This window comes from Prorops nasuta, unplaced genomic scaffold, assembly GCF_024137725.1.
Source record: "Prorops nasuta isolate Cenicafe-Biocafe unplaced genomic scaffold, Cenicafe_Pnas_1.2 PNAS00006, whole genome shotgun sequence".
Taxonomy (NCBI): Eukaryota; Metazoa; Arthropoda; class Insecta; order Hymenoptera; family Bethylidae; genus Prorops; species Prorops nasuta.
The window spans coordinates 3,353,162-3,370,725 of NW_027116803.1; the positions used below are offsets into that span (position 1 = coordinate 3,353,162).

At 35.3% G+C, this 17,564-nt stretch overlaps 2 protein-coding genes across 4 annotated transcripts; one reads left to right on the forward strand and one right to left on the reverse strand.

Annotated features, from left to right (window-relative positions):
* Positions 1–58: 58 nt before the first annotated feature.
* On the forward strand, positions 59–13,312 carry LOC136774746 (transmembrane protein 114). Its single transcript, XM_066729204.1, has 6 exons — positions 59–380; positions 6,856–7,725; positions 8,189–8,435; positions 10,157–10,234; positions 10,728–10,865; positions 10,973–13,312. The coding sequence occupies exons 2-6, from the start codon at positions 7,693–7,695 to the stop codon at positions 11,221–11,223; spliced, it is 747 nt and encodes a 248-aa protein (XP_066585301.1). The 5' UTR covers positions 59–380; positions 6,856–7,692; the 3' UTR covers positions 11,224–13,312.
* LOC136774745 (odorant receptor 85b-like) lies at positions 11,855–17,564 on the reverse strand. Of its 3 annotated transcripts, XR_010822839.1 has the most exons (10): positions 17,323–17,564; positions 16,398–16,514; positions 15,655–15,772; positions 15,307–15,568; positions 15,108–15,230; positions 14,937–15,027; positions 14,691–14,833; positions 14,499–14,631; positions 14,192–14,404; positions 11,855–14,120 (listed from the first exon to the last, which is right to left on the reverse strand). XR_010822839.1 is itself a non-coding variant. In XM_066729202.1 (9 exons), the coding sequence occupies exons 1-9, from the start codon at positions 17,494–17,496 to the stop codon at positions 14,336–14,338; spliced, it is 1,230 nt and encodes a 409-aa protein (XP_066585299.1). In that variant the 5' UTR covers positions 17,497–17,564; the 3' UTR covers positions 11,855–14,335. The 3 variants fall into 3 exon arrangements, 2 of the variants coding, with proteins under 2 accessions (XP_066585299.1, XP_066585300.1); XM_066729202.1 differs by having other exon boundaries at positions 11,855–14,404; XM_066729203.1 differs by lacking the exon at positions 16,398–16,514 and having other exon boundaries at positions 11,855–14,404.

Below are 17,564 nucleotides of genomic sequence, written 5' to 3' on the forward strand. Positions count from 1 at the left end.
GATGGAAAAATTGAGTGTATTTAAAGAGTAACTAGAGAAGTTTACAGAACAAAGAACATAAGCGAATTTTGTGCAATTGTGGGTGGATGTTTGGAGCTTCTGTGTCGATCAGTGGATGTTTCTCTTTAGACGCTTTCATTCTCTCCTACTGGACGCTCCCTCTCCTACCCATCTATCTCTCTCGCTCTGACTCTCTCCTCTTCTCTCACCACTCCTCTCAACCCACGACGAGAGCTACAGGCCCTGTGAGGACCTAGTAGTTCGTGTGCGTTCAGTGTCAGACCGACGCTTGGCACGCGCGGGGCTTTTCCACGTTCGTTCACACCGTGCTTACGGATATATTATTTCACCCCAATCACTCGTCACTAATTACTCTCAAGGTAAGACATGTTTCGGGCAGAGTAAAATTAGCCAAAAGCCGTAAATGGTATTCAACTTCCCACGGTCACCTTTAACGTTTCTCTTTAATTCACTAATTTTATCCAGCAATGCACCGTTTATTAGGAGCCGAAAAAATCGTCTTTTTTACAAGAATAAACGATGACTTTTCCATTGATTCCGAGTCTCCCGCCTGTCGAGCAGTGACACACTCGTGTACTAAGTGAAGAAAACAACGCTGAGTGAGCCAAATACGATGCTGTCGTGTTATTTAGGTCTCGTATAGCAACGACACATTTTTTTATGGCCCATTTGAAGCCGGCGCTATTTATCTCTTATACATTGGGATAGACGGACTTTTAAACGTGGAAGACGGTGATGCCAAAAAATTCACCAGACATGAAAAAGAAGGAAGATAAAAAAAGAAATGGAATATAAAACAGAGAATCTAGAGATTATAAATAATCTCTCGTGTGGCGTTTCGATGTATGGTTGAGAGGAACGTTTGATTAAAAAGAATTACGCTCGGTCAGTGGTCGTGAATATTTTGATAACGTGCCAATTTGCACGTAGAGGCTGCACACTGTTAGTCGAGCTGATAGCTTTGAGACGTATTTCCTATATCGATGCCGGCAAAATAGTTAATCGATTAATTTCATGGAGCTTCGATGCAATTATTATTCGCTTCACTGGACGAACTAGAGAAATATGATTTATACCTTGTAGTATGAAGTAATAAGAGAAAGTAGGGGTTGAAGGAGAGAGGGAAGCGAGTGCAGAGTTCAACAGCCTTTTAACACCCGTACGAGAGGTGGTCGATAACTCACGCAAGGTTTAAGTGCAGCTTAACTTAAGCTGTTATTTAACCAAATGTGCGTTCCTTTTATTTTTCATACCTATCGGACGTTTAAATTTTATTGGAGAACGAAAGAAATGCTAAATAATTCGATGTTTCGTGGATAATTTAATTGCGAATGTTGTCTTATCGTTATGGAAGTGAAGTTCAATTTGGTAAAGTGGTGAAAGCATCGATAATGGAAAATTCTATATATATTGTTTTGGTCGAGCTTGTTACAAATAAATAGTAATGTATCTCTTGTTCGTCGAAGAGTACATATAGTAAATATATTTAGGGTAGAGTAGAAAAGGAGAAAAAAGGACAAAGCTTTATAATAGTTGAATGAGATATAAAAAATCTGTGGTAGTATTGGGAATGTGGTCCGAGGTAGTTCAGTATCGCTTCTGCATTTGTGATCGTCATGATAGAAGTTAGCCTTCTCCCCTCGGGGTTCTTTTTGCAAAATAAGCTTTCCCTATATCAACTCGTATGATCCTCGTACACGCTAGCGATGGAAGATTCACGATCAGTGATGCAATATCGAAGTAGAGGCCCATCGGGGATCAATGCATTTACATAATACAATTGTGATAAGGTTAAACTTTTCAAATGTGTAACAAATGTAATATCTCACAAACAAATTTTATTCAAGCTTAAATTATATAATTTATTGAAACTTAAAAATATTCTTTGCAATTTTCTTTAAAATAATGACAATAAAATTTGCTAGATAACTCTCAGAATTTCTTCTATTTATTTCTGCAGATTTTAGTTGAGTTATACGTTACTTGTTACGCATGTAACAAATGTAATATCACACCCTAAGTTTCCTTTTTACAGCATATAATATGTTGAGACTTGAAAATCTGCTTTGTAACGTTCTTCAAAATAACGAAAATCACATTTGCTAGGCAACCTTCAGAAGTCCTTCAGATTCGTTTAATGTATAACTTTTGCCGACATAGGAAACTGGATCTTAGTTGTATTATATTTGTTCAGCGTGTAAAAAATGTAATCTCATACCATACTTTTCATTTTTCACCGTATAATATATTAAAATGCAAAATCTGCTTTGTAACGTTTTTTTAAGATAACGTCAATCAAATTTGCTAGACAACCTTCAGAGCTCCTTCAATCATGTTTTACGTAAAATCTTGGTCGATATAGAAAGCTCCAGATTTTATAGTTGTGTTGGTGTACTGTTGCTGCGAATTTCAGATTTGTTGATTTCTGTACTATTTCTCCAACATAAAGCTCTCCCCTACTTATACTCCATCAAACGATTGTCGTTTCAGAAATGAGGTAATTCCTTTTTAACGTGAAAATGTTTGCTTGAGAGTCAATCTTGAATTAAAATAGCCTATCATTCTGAAATCAATTTTTAGTTCAAAGTAGTACGTTGCTTTAAAAATCAATAAGAATAAAAGATCTTATTAGTTTCTCTTTGGATGTTATTTTTCATTTCAGGAGAGAGAGAAAAGTATAATGCATGTGCACTTTTACATTTTCCTCACTGTTTTTCATAAAGGCTACTTTACTTTACCTTGTTCTATTCCCTTTGATACTATCTTTGCAAAATTCTCTTCCATAAAAGTAAAGTGGCAGCTTCTCGAACCGATTATATGGAAAATAATCTTTCGAGGGAGAAACACGGAGGGCTGGAGAGAAAATGCTAATAAAGGGAAGACGGAAAGAGAGAGAGAGAGAGAGAGAGAGAGAGAGAGAGACACACACACACACACACACACAGAGAAATGAGAAGCAATTACTATTGGCAGGCCGCGTGATTGGAATACGAAATTTCTTTAGGAGAGCTCGTAAAATCTTTAAATTACCTTACGAGATCCTCGCAAAAGTTTGTTTTCAGGTCCGAGGAAGTACTTATGGGAACGGGAGGGCGTCGACGCTTTTATTCGGTATAGAGAAATAAACAATGAATGGCCATGAAAGACAGACTGTTCCACCGTGTGTTAGTTTTATTGGACACGTTTACAGCGAAATTATTCGACTTTAGGAATAAAATCCAGGAGAAAAAAGCTCCATAGAGCTAGTTTTCATGCGAGTAAACACATTTCGAGAGTTCGCGTGGATGAGGAGCGTGCAGTATATTTTAAGTTGGCGCGATCATTTTATTCCAAGTTTTTACGAGTGACAAATGCGTGCTGACGATTGGCATCGCGCTACGACCACGCGCCACGCACGCCATGGATGTTGGAAATTTTCACGAGAATGTCCTGGCTACTAGGCAAAGTCGCAAAAGACTCTGTTTATTCGGATAGTGGTCGGCTGGCTTTTGCCCATTGTATTTATACCGTCTAATGAAAACAGTTCGCACTGCATACGTAAGATTTTAAACAGAACTTCTTACTTCATGAAGCAATTCACTCGCTGACTTTCTACCATAAATCTTCCGCGGGAGCTAAAAAGTCTTCATAACGCGGTATTAGAATTTTGCCAAGAATTTGACTTTGCTATGCTCCAACGGTTCGCTTACAATGTTACGTTAAGCGTTGCGACGTAATTGCCCTAGGTCGTCGTGGGATTATTTAAAAATATTCCGACGAAGCGTAAGCATAGCGATCGTGTAACTATTTCCGTCAGCGAGGGACTAAGGTTGATTTGAATGTCTGGCTGTCGTGGCACATGTGTATAACGAGTGGTCGTAAAGCCACCCTCGCATAACAAAGCAAACGCCGCTCGGTTTCCCAATTTCTATCACCGTTTGAACAGTTGGCACCTTACAGGTAAAATTAATCGCAAATTATGGTCATGTATATCGATCCTGAGACTATATCTATATATACAAACCACAATAATCGAGGAAACACTGAACATTGACAACTCGTGTTTCCTCGCTAATTATATTATCCTCAATGAAATTCGTCATTGAGAGAGTACTAGCTCGTTCGAGGTAAGAATAAAAAATACGAAAAGGGGATGAGAGACGCGCAATGACACTGAAACGACAAGAACTGGTGAAAAAAAAACATAATTAACGCGCTCAATTACACGTTATCGCGAAAGCTTATTATCCCTGATACTAATTCCGAGACGTGAAAATAAACGTTGCTCTCTGGACCCTGGCTATTCTCGTCTTACGCTTGGTGTATTTCCGTTTATCTCCTACAAGACTGGTGCAAAAATAGCAACCACTGCAACGTCCCCCCTCCCCCTCTTGTTTCTTATTGTCTTCCGTCGCTACGGCCATTATTAATTGCGCCAGAAATCATTTAGGAGCGACGTCGAATGGTTTTGGAGAGGGCAAATTTTCGGTGGGCCGGTGCACGAGGTTCTGTGACTGGTGCTCGTATATAATGCAACGAAATAGTCCATTTGTCTTGTTTAACCGGGACTGAAGATAAATGAACGTTCGGATGATGACGATATCATTTGGCTGGGAAAAATGTGGAACGCACGCGTTGACCTGTAGTCTGCAGCGTGGGGGTGGGGGGTGTGTTTCCTGATGCTATCCCAGTTATCCCGGTTATCCAGGTGAGAGAGCGTGCTTGATGGAGATTTCGAGGGCAAGAGTGGAAGGAAAATGAAGGTTTAACGCTTCGAAAATAGCATGGAGGAGTAACGGAACGGGTGGTGGTCCTCGAGGGAGCTGACAGGCGTTCGGTGCAACGCGGTCGGTGCTTTGTCAGCGTTTATAACTCTACGTGCAACGAAGGCGAACCAGTGCACCGGGCGATACAGCTGCAGCTGCGCCTAAATAAACTCGATGTCGTGTGCGGTGGCTGGGAGCTCCTAAGCGAGCAAAACAATGCCGGGAACGCATTGACGTCATCCCACGGCCGACTGCTGTTGACCTGACCCCGGATCCTACCACCTCGAGCGTCCAATAATAATTGCTGCTTTCCTTCCTACTATTCACCTCCTCGCGTGCACCGCCTTATAACGTTATCCTTTTAATTAGTCAATTCCCATATTTCTCGCATATTAACGATCCTCTACCAAATTTTATTATGCAAATCCAGTAGCTCGAGCTTCCGGAAACTCGTGCAATTATGCTCTAATGCATTCGTATCGTCGAGGAAACACATTGACGGAGCTTAATTGCACGGGTCTCCGATCTTATTTGCTCGTTTATTGCAGTTTTATCAGGAAAGGCGCTCGAGGAAAATAGGAATTTATAGCGAATGTATATATATATATATATATATATACAAGGACGTCGCGAAGGGTTTTCCGAAGTAGGTTAAATACCGATGATTCCTTCACGCACGAGCCATATTCCTTAAGAGGATTCGAGACGCAAAATTCTTGTGTATGGAATAATTTTTCAATTTCTGGAATTTCTCATAAATTCAGCGATAAAAGTGGAAACTTGTTGAGAGACCAGTGTTGCTCGGGGCACAAGAGTATTCTGAATCTTACTGTTTCGCAATATGACAGAATGATTGGTATCAAAGAATTTGCAGATTTGATTCGGTTCGTAGGTTTGGAATCCATGGCATAAAGCAGTGAATTCCCCGTGGCCCACGCAGGCATTTCACAGCCTTCGAAAAATTAATCCTTGCCAATTTCTCGTACACAGTTGTGCCCTTGTGTCCGCTAGACGCTCATTAAGACATCCACCTAGACGCCAATTCACCAAGACTGCAACGACTCCACGCTCCAACGAGCCTTTCACAACTTCTTCGACGACCATTTGCGACTATTCAATCTAGCGAATCTGCGTCCGAGCGTGTCTCGTGTTTCACAAAATACATCTTTTTTCGGTCCACCGTAATTCGTCCATCTTTATATGTCGAGTCCAGCGTGTAGAATCGGGCGACGATTTTTATTTACGGACCAAGCCACGTTTTTAATGTCGTAATAAAATTCTGTCCGGCCACATAACGTCGTCCCTCCCATTATCGAGGGATAATAAATCCGGCTGCAGTGTGGGCCTCGAGCGCCATCGTCTTACGCGATTGGATTTTTATTTTTTGGTACTCGAGAATAGAGAGGAGCCACACACGGGACAAGAGAATACGCGAGGAGGAGTGGGTGCCGATCGGAGATCGTAATAAAGTATTCGGCGCTACTAGTCTGGCGCGCGATACGTTGGTCAATCGTTGGCAAGACAGTGGTAAACGGCCAAAGACTGAAATATCCACTGAGAGACGCGACTACGGGAAAAAAGTCAGGCGTTTCGAACTTTCATTTGATCTCGCAAAAACAATTTAGATAGAGTCTCCTTGACGCGTATAGTCAGTAGTCACGCCTATTTGCAGGCGAGGTTTAATCTGGCGAGGTGCGAATTCTCTGAATGTATTCCAGTAGAGTGGTTAAAAGGCGTTTGAGTCAACTTGAGATCCCCTTGTCGACTCGTCCCCTACGTTAAGAGAAGCTGGTCGCTGTTAAAGTCGGATGGAATCGCCAATGAATTTTGTTCTTTTGGCATAAATCGTTACGTCGTTTAAGTTTATCACTCGACGCTCGACAAGCGTATTGCATTTACGAAAATACGAAACGTTTCCATATGTTAGAATTTACTAGACAGATTATAATTTCTCTTTCTATCAGAAATAGAGACAATTTTTCCTTTGATTCTATTCATATCTTTATATATATATATATATATATGTGTGTGTGTATATTTGGTAGAAGCGAGGAAATAATGTTGTTAAATAAAGATTACTGAATTTCAGGTTGGGCTTTAAGACAAAAACGGAAGTGGAAACGGTGACGGAGATTATTGCCAATGTTTTCTCATTCTTTTTCAAATAAACTGTGATCATACGTACTAATGTAAAATATAATTGAAGAATCGTAAAAGAGATTGTATCAAGGAGGGAAGCCTTTAGATGAAAATAGGACGAGACTCCAGGGAGCAGAATTCGCTGAGTAGATCTTGGACGAGGTAAGACGATTATCAGGAGGTATTACATTACTAGTCCATGCAGAGTGCGAATTAAAGTTTCCCAACGGGATAAGCAGTGTTCGACTAGCTGACCAAGGAAGAAAATAGTATATTTTTTGAGAAAATCCACGAAGAGAATCAGAGAAAAAAAAATATAAACACAAGAATCTGTTTGATCGATTTATTAGTATTTCGCGCGCGCGTCAGTGAAACGTGTGTTGGTCTAGAACGCTCGCTGGCAGACTCGAAACGAGAGCTTTGCTGATCCAATGAGCGGTCGCGATGATGGATGTTTGTGGTCCGCGACTGCAGACGGACAGAGTGCAATAAAATATCATCTGACAAAAGATAGACTGGTGGAGCGTTAGGAGGTGGCCCAGAAGTTAACGTAAGGTCGAAGTTACTGGCTGTGAGTGAAAAAAACGTAGCAGAAGAAGAAGAAGAAGAGGAGGACAGGGTTGGATAAAGAGAAAAACGAGGAGAGAAATAATCTAGACAAATGTGGAAGGAACGCATCGTAGAAGCTAGTGCCGTTGTTGTCTGAACGGTAATATTGTTGTTGCGAAGAGCAGACTGTGCCAAATTCCTCAGAGGACTCGTAGTAACAAGTGGACCAACAAGCGAAATGGCGAACCGTATGAAAGCTCTCTACAATCAGGTATAATTGTTCATCGAGATAATTCATCTAGCCATAAAATCTTCCTCGAGTTCTTGGCACACAGAAGACACGCTAAGATTAATCGAGTCTACCAGCTTTGCAACATATCCATCCGTAGCTTATCATTCATTCTTATCTCACGTTTCGATCTTTCCACTCTGTTGATAAGTGTTTTCTTTAACAATAACTCTTCGGGATTGTCTATCGTTGAGCTTTTGGTTTCTTAACGCATGAGACCTCACTTTCGTTTAACCGGTTCAAGCATGCACTTCGGAGAATGAAGGTATTGCACCGTTCGTACAAGGGTCTGCCTCAGACATTTCCTTTTTAGCTAATATATATATATATACATTTATAAAATGTATAGTGTTTTTTTTTCCAACAAGTTCATTTACGTGGAGCACTTTGCAAAGCATCCTCTCGTCTCTTTGGGAGAAATAAAATCTATTTTACTTGATGACAGGTAATCTTTGAAAGGCGAGTCCTTTTTGGTTGTACCGCTCTCGTGGGACTCTCCGTCTGCATATGGTCGGTAGCTATTGGTACGGACCATTGGTTCATCGTGGAGGCTCCGGATGAACAAGGCTTACCATTGGGAGACACTGGAGAAGCTGGTCGTAAATTGGTGTACAAACATATAGGGTTATGGAGAGGCTGTACGTCGGGCTTAGTTCCACAACAGAAAAATTCTACCAATCTCATACCTTATAGTACGTATATATACATATAAATATATTGTTGCTTAGAAATATTTTCTGTTTCTCGCAAATATATAACAAGAGGTAAATAAAATGCTTATCAACGTGATTTACGAATGTCTCGTGATTAATGATGTGAAGTAATTACGTAGAGTTGTTAATATATATTTTTTTAATATGACATAATGAATAGGATTGTAGAGGGTACCACCTCAGACGTAGCTCCAATGCAGAAAAATTCTATCTCTTCCATTCCATTATTATAATTGACTGTGGAAAACTCATTCGTCGACCTTTCAGCTAATTTCATTCTGTACTTTATTCCCGGTACAATTTCTATACTAAAGTAGATATAGCGCAAAGAGGGTGATTGAATGTACTACGATGTATATATACATATTATTTCTTACAACCTTTATTCGTATCCCTTGCGAATAACAATTCAGAGGTTTCTTTTTTCTTAAAGAAAAATGCTAATGAACGTGATTTATGAGTGCCTCGTGATTTACAGAGTGAAGTAATCATGCACATTTGCTTCGAATTCGTTTGGCTACGACAACAATAAATAGGATTCTAGAGAGGTTGCAAATCTGGCTTAGTCCCAGAACAGAAAAATTCTACCGATCTGATACCTTATAGTTTGTATTCACTCAGTGCATACCAACACAGTGACATTGATGTGACAATGTACAGTGCAATGCAATATTATCATGCAGTCATATATTTATTTGTGAATTTTATCAATTTGAATATTAAACTTGTTTTCTACACATGAATTACACAGTTACACGTTCTAACTTCGACTTTATTGTGTGGTGCACTACAAATTCAAAAGTTTTAATTTAACATAAACATTTCCAGCCAGTTTGTACACATTATGAGATGTATTTTATTTCCATTACAAATTTATGTAATTAAAACACGTTATTGTTCGTGAGTGTTGTTCCTTTAGTCAAATACAATTAGTAATGTGTGCTGTAATTACACAAAGTTAAAATAAAAACAACATATCTTATAATGTGTACAAAATGGCTTCAATTTTTTGTGTTAAAATAAAATATTTAAATTTGCAGTGTATGCACAGTCCCAATACGTACATCACTATTTAGAACCTCATTTTCTGTCCCTAGCGCATAACAAGTCAGAGGTTTCTTTCTCGTGACAAAATGCTGCTGATAATCAGCGTGATTTATGAATGCCTTGTGAGTCACGGTGTGATATAATCAGAACAATTGTTGTGAATTCGTTTGGCTACACACGTGTGCTCTCGTTCGAGAGAGAATCTTTCGGCAAAATAAACTGCGAGCTAGAAATAAATGGTCGGCGAGGGTCTCTAATAGTATACTGTTTTTACGCACCAGGCTGCGTCTTTCTGACTTTTGTGCCGTTTGATCACGAGTGATTTTCAAAGTCCAGTGGATAAAGACGCGTGTATAGTCAGACGCGCCGCTGTTGGGGAACGCGAGGGAGGGAAGAAAACGCTAATGTTACTGTTATTGCATTATTTCGATGTAAAAGTTGTAGGTGAATTGTACGATTGTTCGTATCATCGATGTTACTTCCGGGATGAGCTATTGCCAGGATAATCACGTGAATGGAAAATTTGCTTGTTAATAGAGTATCAACGGTATAGCATCGTAGTGAAAAATCGAGTTTATAAATGTACCCAACTCCAATCTGCTATTTAATAAACACTACAATCTTTTTCATCTTTTTTTCTCTCGTTGTTTCAGATGAATGCAAATACCAAGATATGTTCCCGTCCGAAATGAAACTCAAAAAGGACCCTGGACTGAACGAGACAGTGATTAGTAAGTTACGGTTGTTTCGTTTATTTGAGGTTGCAAATGGTTCATGTTTATTTTGAAAAATAGCGTAAACGATTTGTGAAAATACTAGAGCTTTTGGGAATGCGCATTATCTTAACCGTATAGCGTTTGCCTTAACGACATTTGTAAATTGGGAACAATGATGTGCTTTCGAAAACTCGTAAAATCGGGCATGTACGAAACGTTGGCAGTTGAGTTGAATAAATTCACGTCTGTTCTGCTTGCATAAACATCTGATAAATCGTTTTACCCAATATCGAACGGGATGATTCTTCTCGGCACTAGATAAATTCATAGTCGTTGCTTTAACTTATTTCCCGAAAAATATCTCATCAGCATCTTCTCTATTATTAGTTTTTTGGTTGTCTTTTATCTCAAAGCCACGAGAGACTTATTCGTTTCGTTTCGCATCTTTCTCACGCGTTTAATCAGATCTTTCGATCAAAGTTATCTCATTTCTAGTCTTCTTTCACAGATTATTCCAGAACGCAGGTTTCTTTCGCAGTGATCAGTCTGTTCCTAATGATCATGGGTTTCTTCTTTTCCGTCTACACCTTCATGAATCCTCGTTACATGTTTAAGCGATTAGCCGGTGGGATACATTTTATTACTGGTAAATTGAATGGAGTAAAAATATTATTTCGATAAAATGAAATTTATTCTCGCTGCTACCTGAATATATATATATATATATAATAAAGAGTGATTGGTGATTTTCAGCTGCCTGCAACATGGTTGTTATTCAAGTTTTTCTCTCCTCAATCGAGTTTGAGAGTAAACACGTGCACGCCACATTTCCCAAAGGAGCAAACTTCAAGTACGACTTCTCTCTGATCCTGGCTTGGATTGTTTTCCTCTGCATTCTCATGACTGGTTGTGCTTTCATGCTCTTCTCCAGGAAACGCAAGAGGGACAAAGCGCCAACGGAGGAAATTGCCATGGCTGATGAACCAACGATAATTGGTCGTTAATCAACTTTCTAATTGTGCAAGCGTATTTTTGCGCGATTACTTATACGATTTCAAGATTTACGCCAAAGTATTACACTTACCACCTCTTTGCCAACACAATCGCACACTTTATACTTAAACGGAGATACATATATTTATAATGGAGTATGTAAGAATTAAAATTATAATATATTATATAATATGTCGTGATATGTCATTGTGATATTGAAGGCATATAGGTAATATGGCCTGTGAGATACGATGTGGTACATACATGTCTTGTACTATCAAATTCATTAAAACAATCGATTCTTCTCTTTTCTTCTCTATCTCTCTTTCTCTACTTTTATCAACTGAAGCTATATATTAAATCGATGTCCGTATGTTCCAAAAACTCCAATATACTAGCACGAAAATAATGACAATTATTGCATAAAAAATTGGTACAGTACTTTATATCACAACTATTTCTTCTTGTAAATTTCATCTGGCGCGTGTAGTTGTTGAGATTGGTTTATAATATTCGGGCAAGTAATCTGCCGTACGTATAAACTTCGATGAATCAGTACTTTTTCTGAAACTTTTAATTTTAGATGTAAATCAATCTTGAAGTTACGTTGTTTCGTAAAGAGAGTACGAGAACAGAAATGATAAGTTCATATGTATAGGACTGATTTAAAGTTGTTATATGTTTAATTTTGTATTTATTGATAGCAAAAATGAACGGAGGAAATAGGGATATTGAACATAAAATGAATATTAAAAAGAAATAAGGTTTAATTTTAAGAGAAATTATTACCTGACTTTAAAATAATTAGTGATCCAATCGTTCAAGTAAATTTGATTGGAGTCGACTATTTTGTAATATTAATCGTACTTTATTGAGTATCGCCAAATGTGTGATACTAAAATAGTGCTATAAAGGCGAGTGAACGAATTTTTTTTTACTGATATATTTAGCAAAAGGTAAGGTAATTTCATGTATATTTAAAAGTTATATTTATTTCTGATATTTTTTTAAATATAAACTAAAAAATATATCATTTGTTTAATTCAATTGTTGCAGATAATCCGTTTCCTATTCCGGTTTGTATAATAGAGGAAATAGTTGTACTTTGAATTTTGTATAGTTTGATGTTTTGACAGACATGTTTGGAAATAACTTGTCTTTTGTTAGTACTAATTTTACGGATTGTATATAGTTAACTGATTTTGAATATAAGGATTCCTAACTGACAGAATGTTTCACCCGTTAAAATATATAATGTAAGGTAGTCCGAGAGAGTAGCCTAATTTGGACCGTGTTGCTTTATATATATAATTGAATTGGACTATACCGCCGCTCACCATTATAATATTGCCTATATGAGACATTTGTAGTTTTAAATAGTTGAAGTACGTAATTCATAAGTACGATAGACTATCGCTTCCATCGTTTTGTTAAGTATTTTCTAAGTACTTTGTAAGCAAAAAAATGTTTAATCTTTTTCAAATCATTTATACACAATTGTGAATAAAGAATAAATTAAAAATTTGACCGCTTTGAAGAAGATATCAAGATTTATATTATTGTAATTCTAGAAATCAAATCTATTAAAGTAGGAATATAGCCATGATACCTTTAAACAAATTTAAATTGATATTTAAAAAATAGTTAAACAGTTGCTTAATTGAACGACTTTGTAATTTCCTAAAATTGACCATGCCATTTCACACACATGTCCAGTAATAAAACTATTTAGAGTTTGCTTTGCTAGACTCCCGAAATGTACAAATAACTCAGAAAGTTACTATCCTTACATGTTCTCTTTGTAAAAAAAACATTAAAACCAGTAAGGAGAAGAAAAATATTCAAGTGAAATCGAGTTTACTTATTTTTTATTTAATATGTGAAGAAAGAAGCAATGAGAGATAATACAACGCTGAAATGTGGCATATATGTTCTCACACAAAAGTGACTCCTAAGAGAAGCTAATATCATTGTATCGATTGTGTTTCCTATAATTGATTTTTCATTTAAGGATGTTATCGCGGTCCAAATTAGAAGAGCGGTCTCTCTTTAACTTGACTGGAACCTGTACATTTTGAAATAAAAATTTTGTCTTTTTCATTTGTTACTATTATTAAATGCACTTGCTTATATTAATTTTAGCTTTAAGTAGAATATTTAATAGCCACTCCATTGTCCTTCTTTAATTTATTTTAATTTCTCTATATTTCATAAATTGTTTAGGCAATCCATTCTTGTTTACCCTGTCCATTTTTGTATTTTAAATCATTCTTTATATATATTTGGTTTAATTAAAAAATAATAGAATAAAATGGAGTAAGGCTTAGATGATGATTATAGTGCCAATGGTTTTAATCAGCATTATTGCATATTTTATTTTCATTATATGTTGCATCTATGAGTTACTTTCATTCTAAAAATCAGAGCTTAATTGCTTATATTTCTTAAAAATTGAACTTACATTATAATCTTATGGTTTAATCTGTCCTATATTCTCGCCACACTCTGTGTATACTTTGGTTATATCCATATTCAATTTTTGTTTTGTAAATACTATCATTTACTAAGTATTATCATTTTATTAAATAGTTCCTCTTTCTACAGATATACTTCGTGAGTACATTAATTGTTATTTATATGATAAATACATAATATGTTATTTTATTTATTGTTAAGTGGTCGTATAACAATTTGCTTAGAGTGTAAAGGGTTCGTATAAATATTTGCATAAGTCATCCCTTTTCACGTTTATAAATGATATAAAAGATTTCGTAAACTAATATTAACGAATTATTTGACTGTTCTCTTTACGGTACTGTACGTTTCGGCTAATCACAGTAAAAACATCTTAATTGATAAAAGAATCATCGTAGATAAGTTCCTCTAATTCTTCAAGTTACTCAAATATCTAGAAAAATTACTAATAGTATTTAACTAGGAAATAGAGTACCAGAATTATTTATTTAATTAAATTATTACTCTTTCATTTTGTGTAGCTATATATATTTCTCACATAGTATCGTTTGCAAATTGTATAAAATTTGAAACAAAAATATCATTTATTTCATGCTATTTAATAATGTGTATTCTTTTCTATTATCCAGTTTATCAAAAAATAAACTTTCAAATTAAGTTACTCTGCCTTTGTAGTGATAGAGCAATCGCGAAATAAGATACGACTGTCTTCACCCACTAAAATAGAATCACCACTATTAATGCAATGAAAAAGGAAAAATGCTGAACATAAAAAAACTATTAGGCAATGTATATATAATGAATTTCTTACCACTGTGAAGATCTCAAAACCTAAAATAAATAGCTTGCTAGCTGTAACATAGGTTGTTTTTCTTGCTTTTGTTAATACGATGACAATCATTTTTTGATACTTAAGCGGCAAGAAGTTCCAATTTCCATTATATCTAAAATGAATGTTATTAAATGCATTTGCTAAATAAAACAAATATTATCGTAAACTTACATTGAGGTATAAAGGTTATTACTTGAATTCATTAATAATTGACCCGGTAAGACATTGATAAACAAACGAACAAATTGGCTGATTACGAAAACCGCATATCTGACAGTTTCGTGATATTCTTTTCTCTCCAGCGAATACATAACCTTAGTTAAATTTTGAATATTTTATAGGACTTAAAAAAAATGATTTACAAACTTAATCATGAAAAACTGAAATTACTTAAGCGATAGACAAAATAATACTTACGTGTATCATGGATAAACTACTTTGTAAGGTACACATAATTAATTCTATTGCGCAAGGATATGTGAATGTATTTTCAAACAAAAAGTTAAATCTAAAAAAGAGCAAACGCATTAGTAATTGTAGACATTGAAGAAACTAATAGATAATTAATAAAAATAGTTTAATTATTACTGTAATGCTCTGTGATGAAAATTCAGAGCACGTTCCCATACAGCTCTAAGCGTTCTTTTTTCGTCGTCGAAATTCTTTTGAGCTTCTTCATTACGATTATATAGTAAATATTCAAATGTATACCTTAAACATTATATTTCATTAACGGTGTGTCTTATTCATAGCCGAAAGAGAATATCATGAAACAGAATTTATTTACCCTGTTATATTAAACATTGCAGTATTATGAATCAGATATGTCGAATAGATAATGTCATAGCACACTATGTTGCTTAGACTACACCAAACTGTTATATACGTATAAATTAAATAAGGTATCTGGTGATTTGCTTGATTTATTCCAAATTCCATTTCAACGACTGTTGGTATGATCCGTGATTCATTAAGAGGTTTTACAACGTTTAAAACAACGGCAGGAATCGCCACAGATAGAAACACGACTGCCGTAATAAATATATATCCTGAAAATAAGTTTTCCTTAATTATTACTTATCTAAACAATGCCTTACTCACAGTGATCAACAGATTTAATCGTAAGAATATAAACCAGTTATAAATTGAGCTGCAATCCTTGCATATTTTCCATATTTTTGAAATATTTTAGTTTCTCCTCTAAAGTATATGTTATTCCAGTCATCGAACATGAAATTGTTCATTTCAGTAATCTGCAAGAACATGGTGTTAAAAGTTTTGATATTATGATATCTCCAGCTTTTCATATATTTTGTACCAGTTACACATGATATAAATATGAAATTAACAAAATTTTACTTTATAAACGAATAATTAATTTTGAAAAGCTAAGTAATAGTTAAAACAGAGTGTAAAAAGAAATAGTTTACTTCTACAAATATGTTCATGCTGCAGGTGCTATTTTATTACCTGTACATTTTCAATATCTGTTGAACTTAGTATTGCTATAAAAAAAAATTTTGTTCTTAGTTTCATTTTATTATTCGAGAGAGAAGTCATTTCAATCGTTATAATATTCTCTACAAATTTACACCGAATATTTGAGAAAAGTTAAATTCAGACAGAAAATGAAAAAGGTCAGACAATAAAATAGAATACGAAGCACAAATCTAAAAGTGAAATATATCTTTTACATTATGTTTGAACTAGAGTACTACTTGATGTTTCAGCATTATTTATTTAATTATAAAGCAAAACTCTGTTTCTTTCATATTCAAAGTATGTTTAACTAGTATATTTAATACGAAACGCCGGAGCCATTTTAATTCTGATGAATTTTTCCACAAATAATGTTAATATGTTTAGATGAACAATTACATTTTTCTTCTTATATAACATAGTATATTGATTTAACAATCCAACACTTAACGTGCTGGTAGTTGAAATACATTCAAATACAATATCCATTTCATCCGTTGTTTGAAGCCTGATAAGCTGCATCAAGATAATAATAATTAATTAACATTATAAAATGAGAATTCTTAAAATGTTTATCTCGCTTCTATTCTAAATAGTTGAAAATATTTAATCCACTGTATGTTACTTCATAGAATGCAAATTTCCTAGAAGACACTTGTATAATATAACAATTTCCATCAAGAAATTTTATATATACTCCTTTTTTTAACAGGGAGCGTAGATTAGAGAAATAAATTCTTGTAATTCGTATTTTCTCCTCCAGTGAAACAAATTTTCTTATACAAAGCCTTACGTTGAAGAATCATTGAACAAATAATAAACCATATCGTAAATGAAGCACCTACACCTAAGATGGCAATGTTTTGTAAGATGTATAGGAATAACTATTTAGGAATAATTATCTAAAACATTATGCAACCGTTTCTGCAAATAAATAGTAGGTGAACACAACCGACAAGAACGATACAAGTATTGAAAATGCCGATAAAGTTCATTTTTAGAATTATCAGAGGATTTTTATTTCGTAATAGGACATTACCCGTGAAAATTCGTATTTGTATATAGTATGATATTAAACAACAAGCGCAGTAGCAACAAAAGCTAAATCTCTTATATCATTTCTGACTAACCAGAAGCAAATATAAAAATTTATGCCATAGCACAACTCTGCAATGTCATGACTATTCGTAATGTATTATGACATTTTTAATATTTATTGATATTTAATTTTTATGAAAAATAGTATATTTTATAATATTAGGAACGTTTTACATCACTATACATTGCCATATATGGTATCAGGCATCTTGTTATAATAACGTACGACACCAGTGAGAGCAGCCGCAGTCATCACTGTACTTAGCCAAATGAATACTTTTCGAAATAGTGGATTTTGTCCTGGCCATTGGTAAATAATTTTCAAAAGTTTTTTGTGTAAACTATAAAATTCTTTACAGTCTGGCAGTTCCGAAACAAATTTGATCTGAGACTCATCCATAGTAGGTTTAATTGCTTGGACGGTAAGTAATCCAAAAAATAAGGTGCAACAGCGACGGATATACTGTT

Bases quoted from the DNA above. Each gene is read 5' to 3' on its own strand.
- LOC136774746 (XM_066729204.1), top strand. From the start codon at position 7,693: ATGGCGAACCGTATGAAAGCTCTCTACAATCAG. The intron at 7,726-8,188 runs GTATAATTGTTC...ACTTGATGACAG, and splicing joins TGAAAGCTCTCTACAATCAG to GTAATCTTTGAAAGGCGAGT. The intron at 10,866-10,972 runs GTAAATTGAATG...GGTGATTTTCAG, and splicing joins TGGGATACATTTTATTACTG to CTGCCTGCAACATGGTTGTT.
- LOC136774745 (XM_066729202.1), bottom strand. From the start codon at position 17,496: ATGGATGAGTCTCAGATCAAATTTGTTTCGGAACTGCCAGACTGTAAA. The intron at 15,231-15,306 runs GTAAATAAATTC...ATAATGTTTAAG, and splicing joins GCAATGTTTAATATAACAGG to GTATACATTTGAATATTTAC. The intron at 14,632-14,690 runs GTAAGTTTACGA...CATTCATTTTAG, and splicing joins AATAACCTTTATACCTCAAT to ATATAATGGAAATTGGAACT.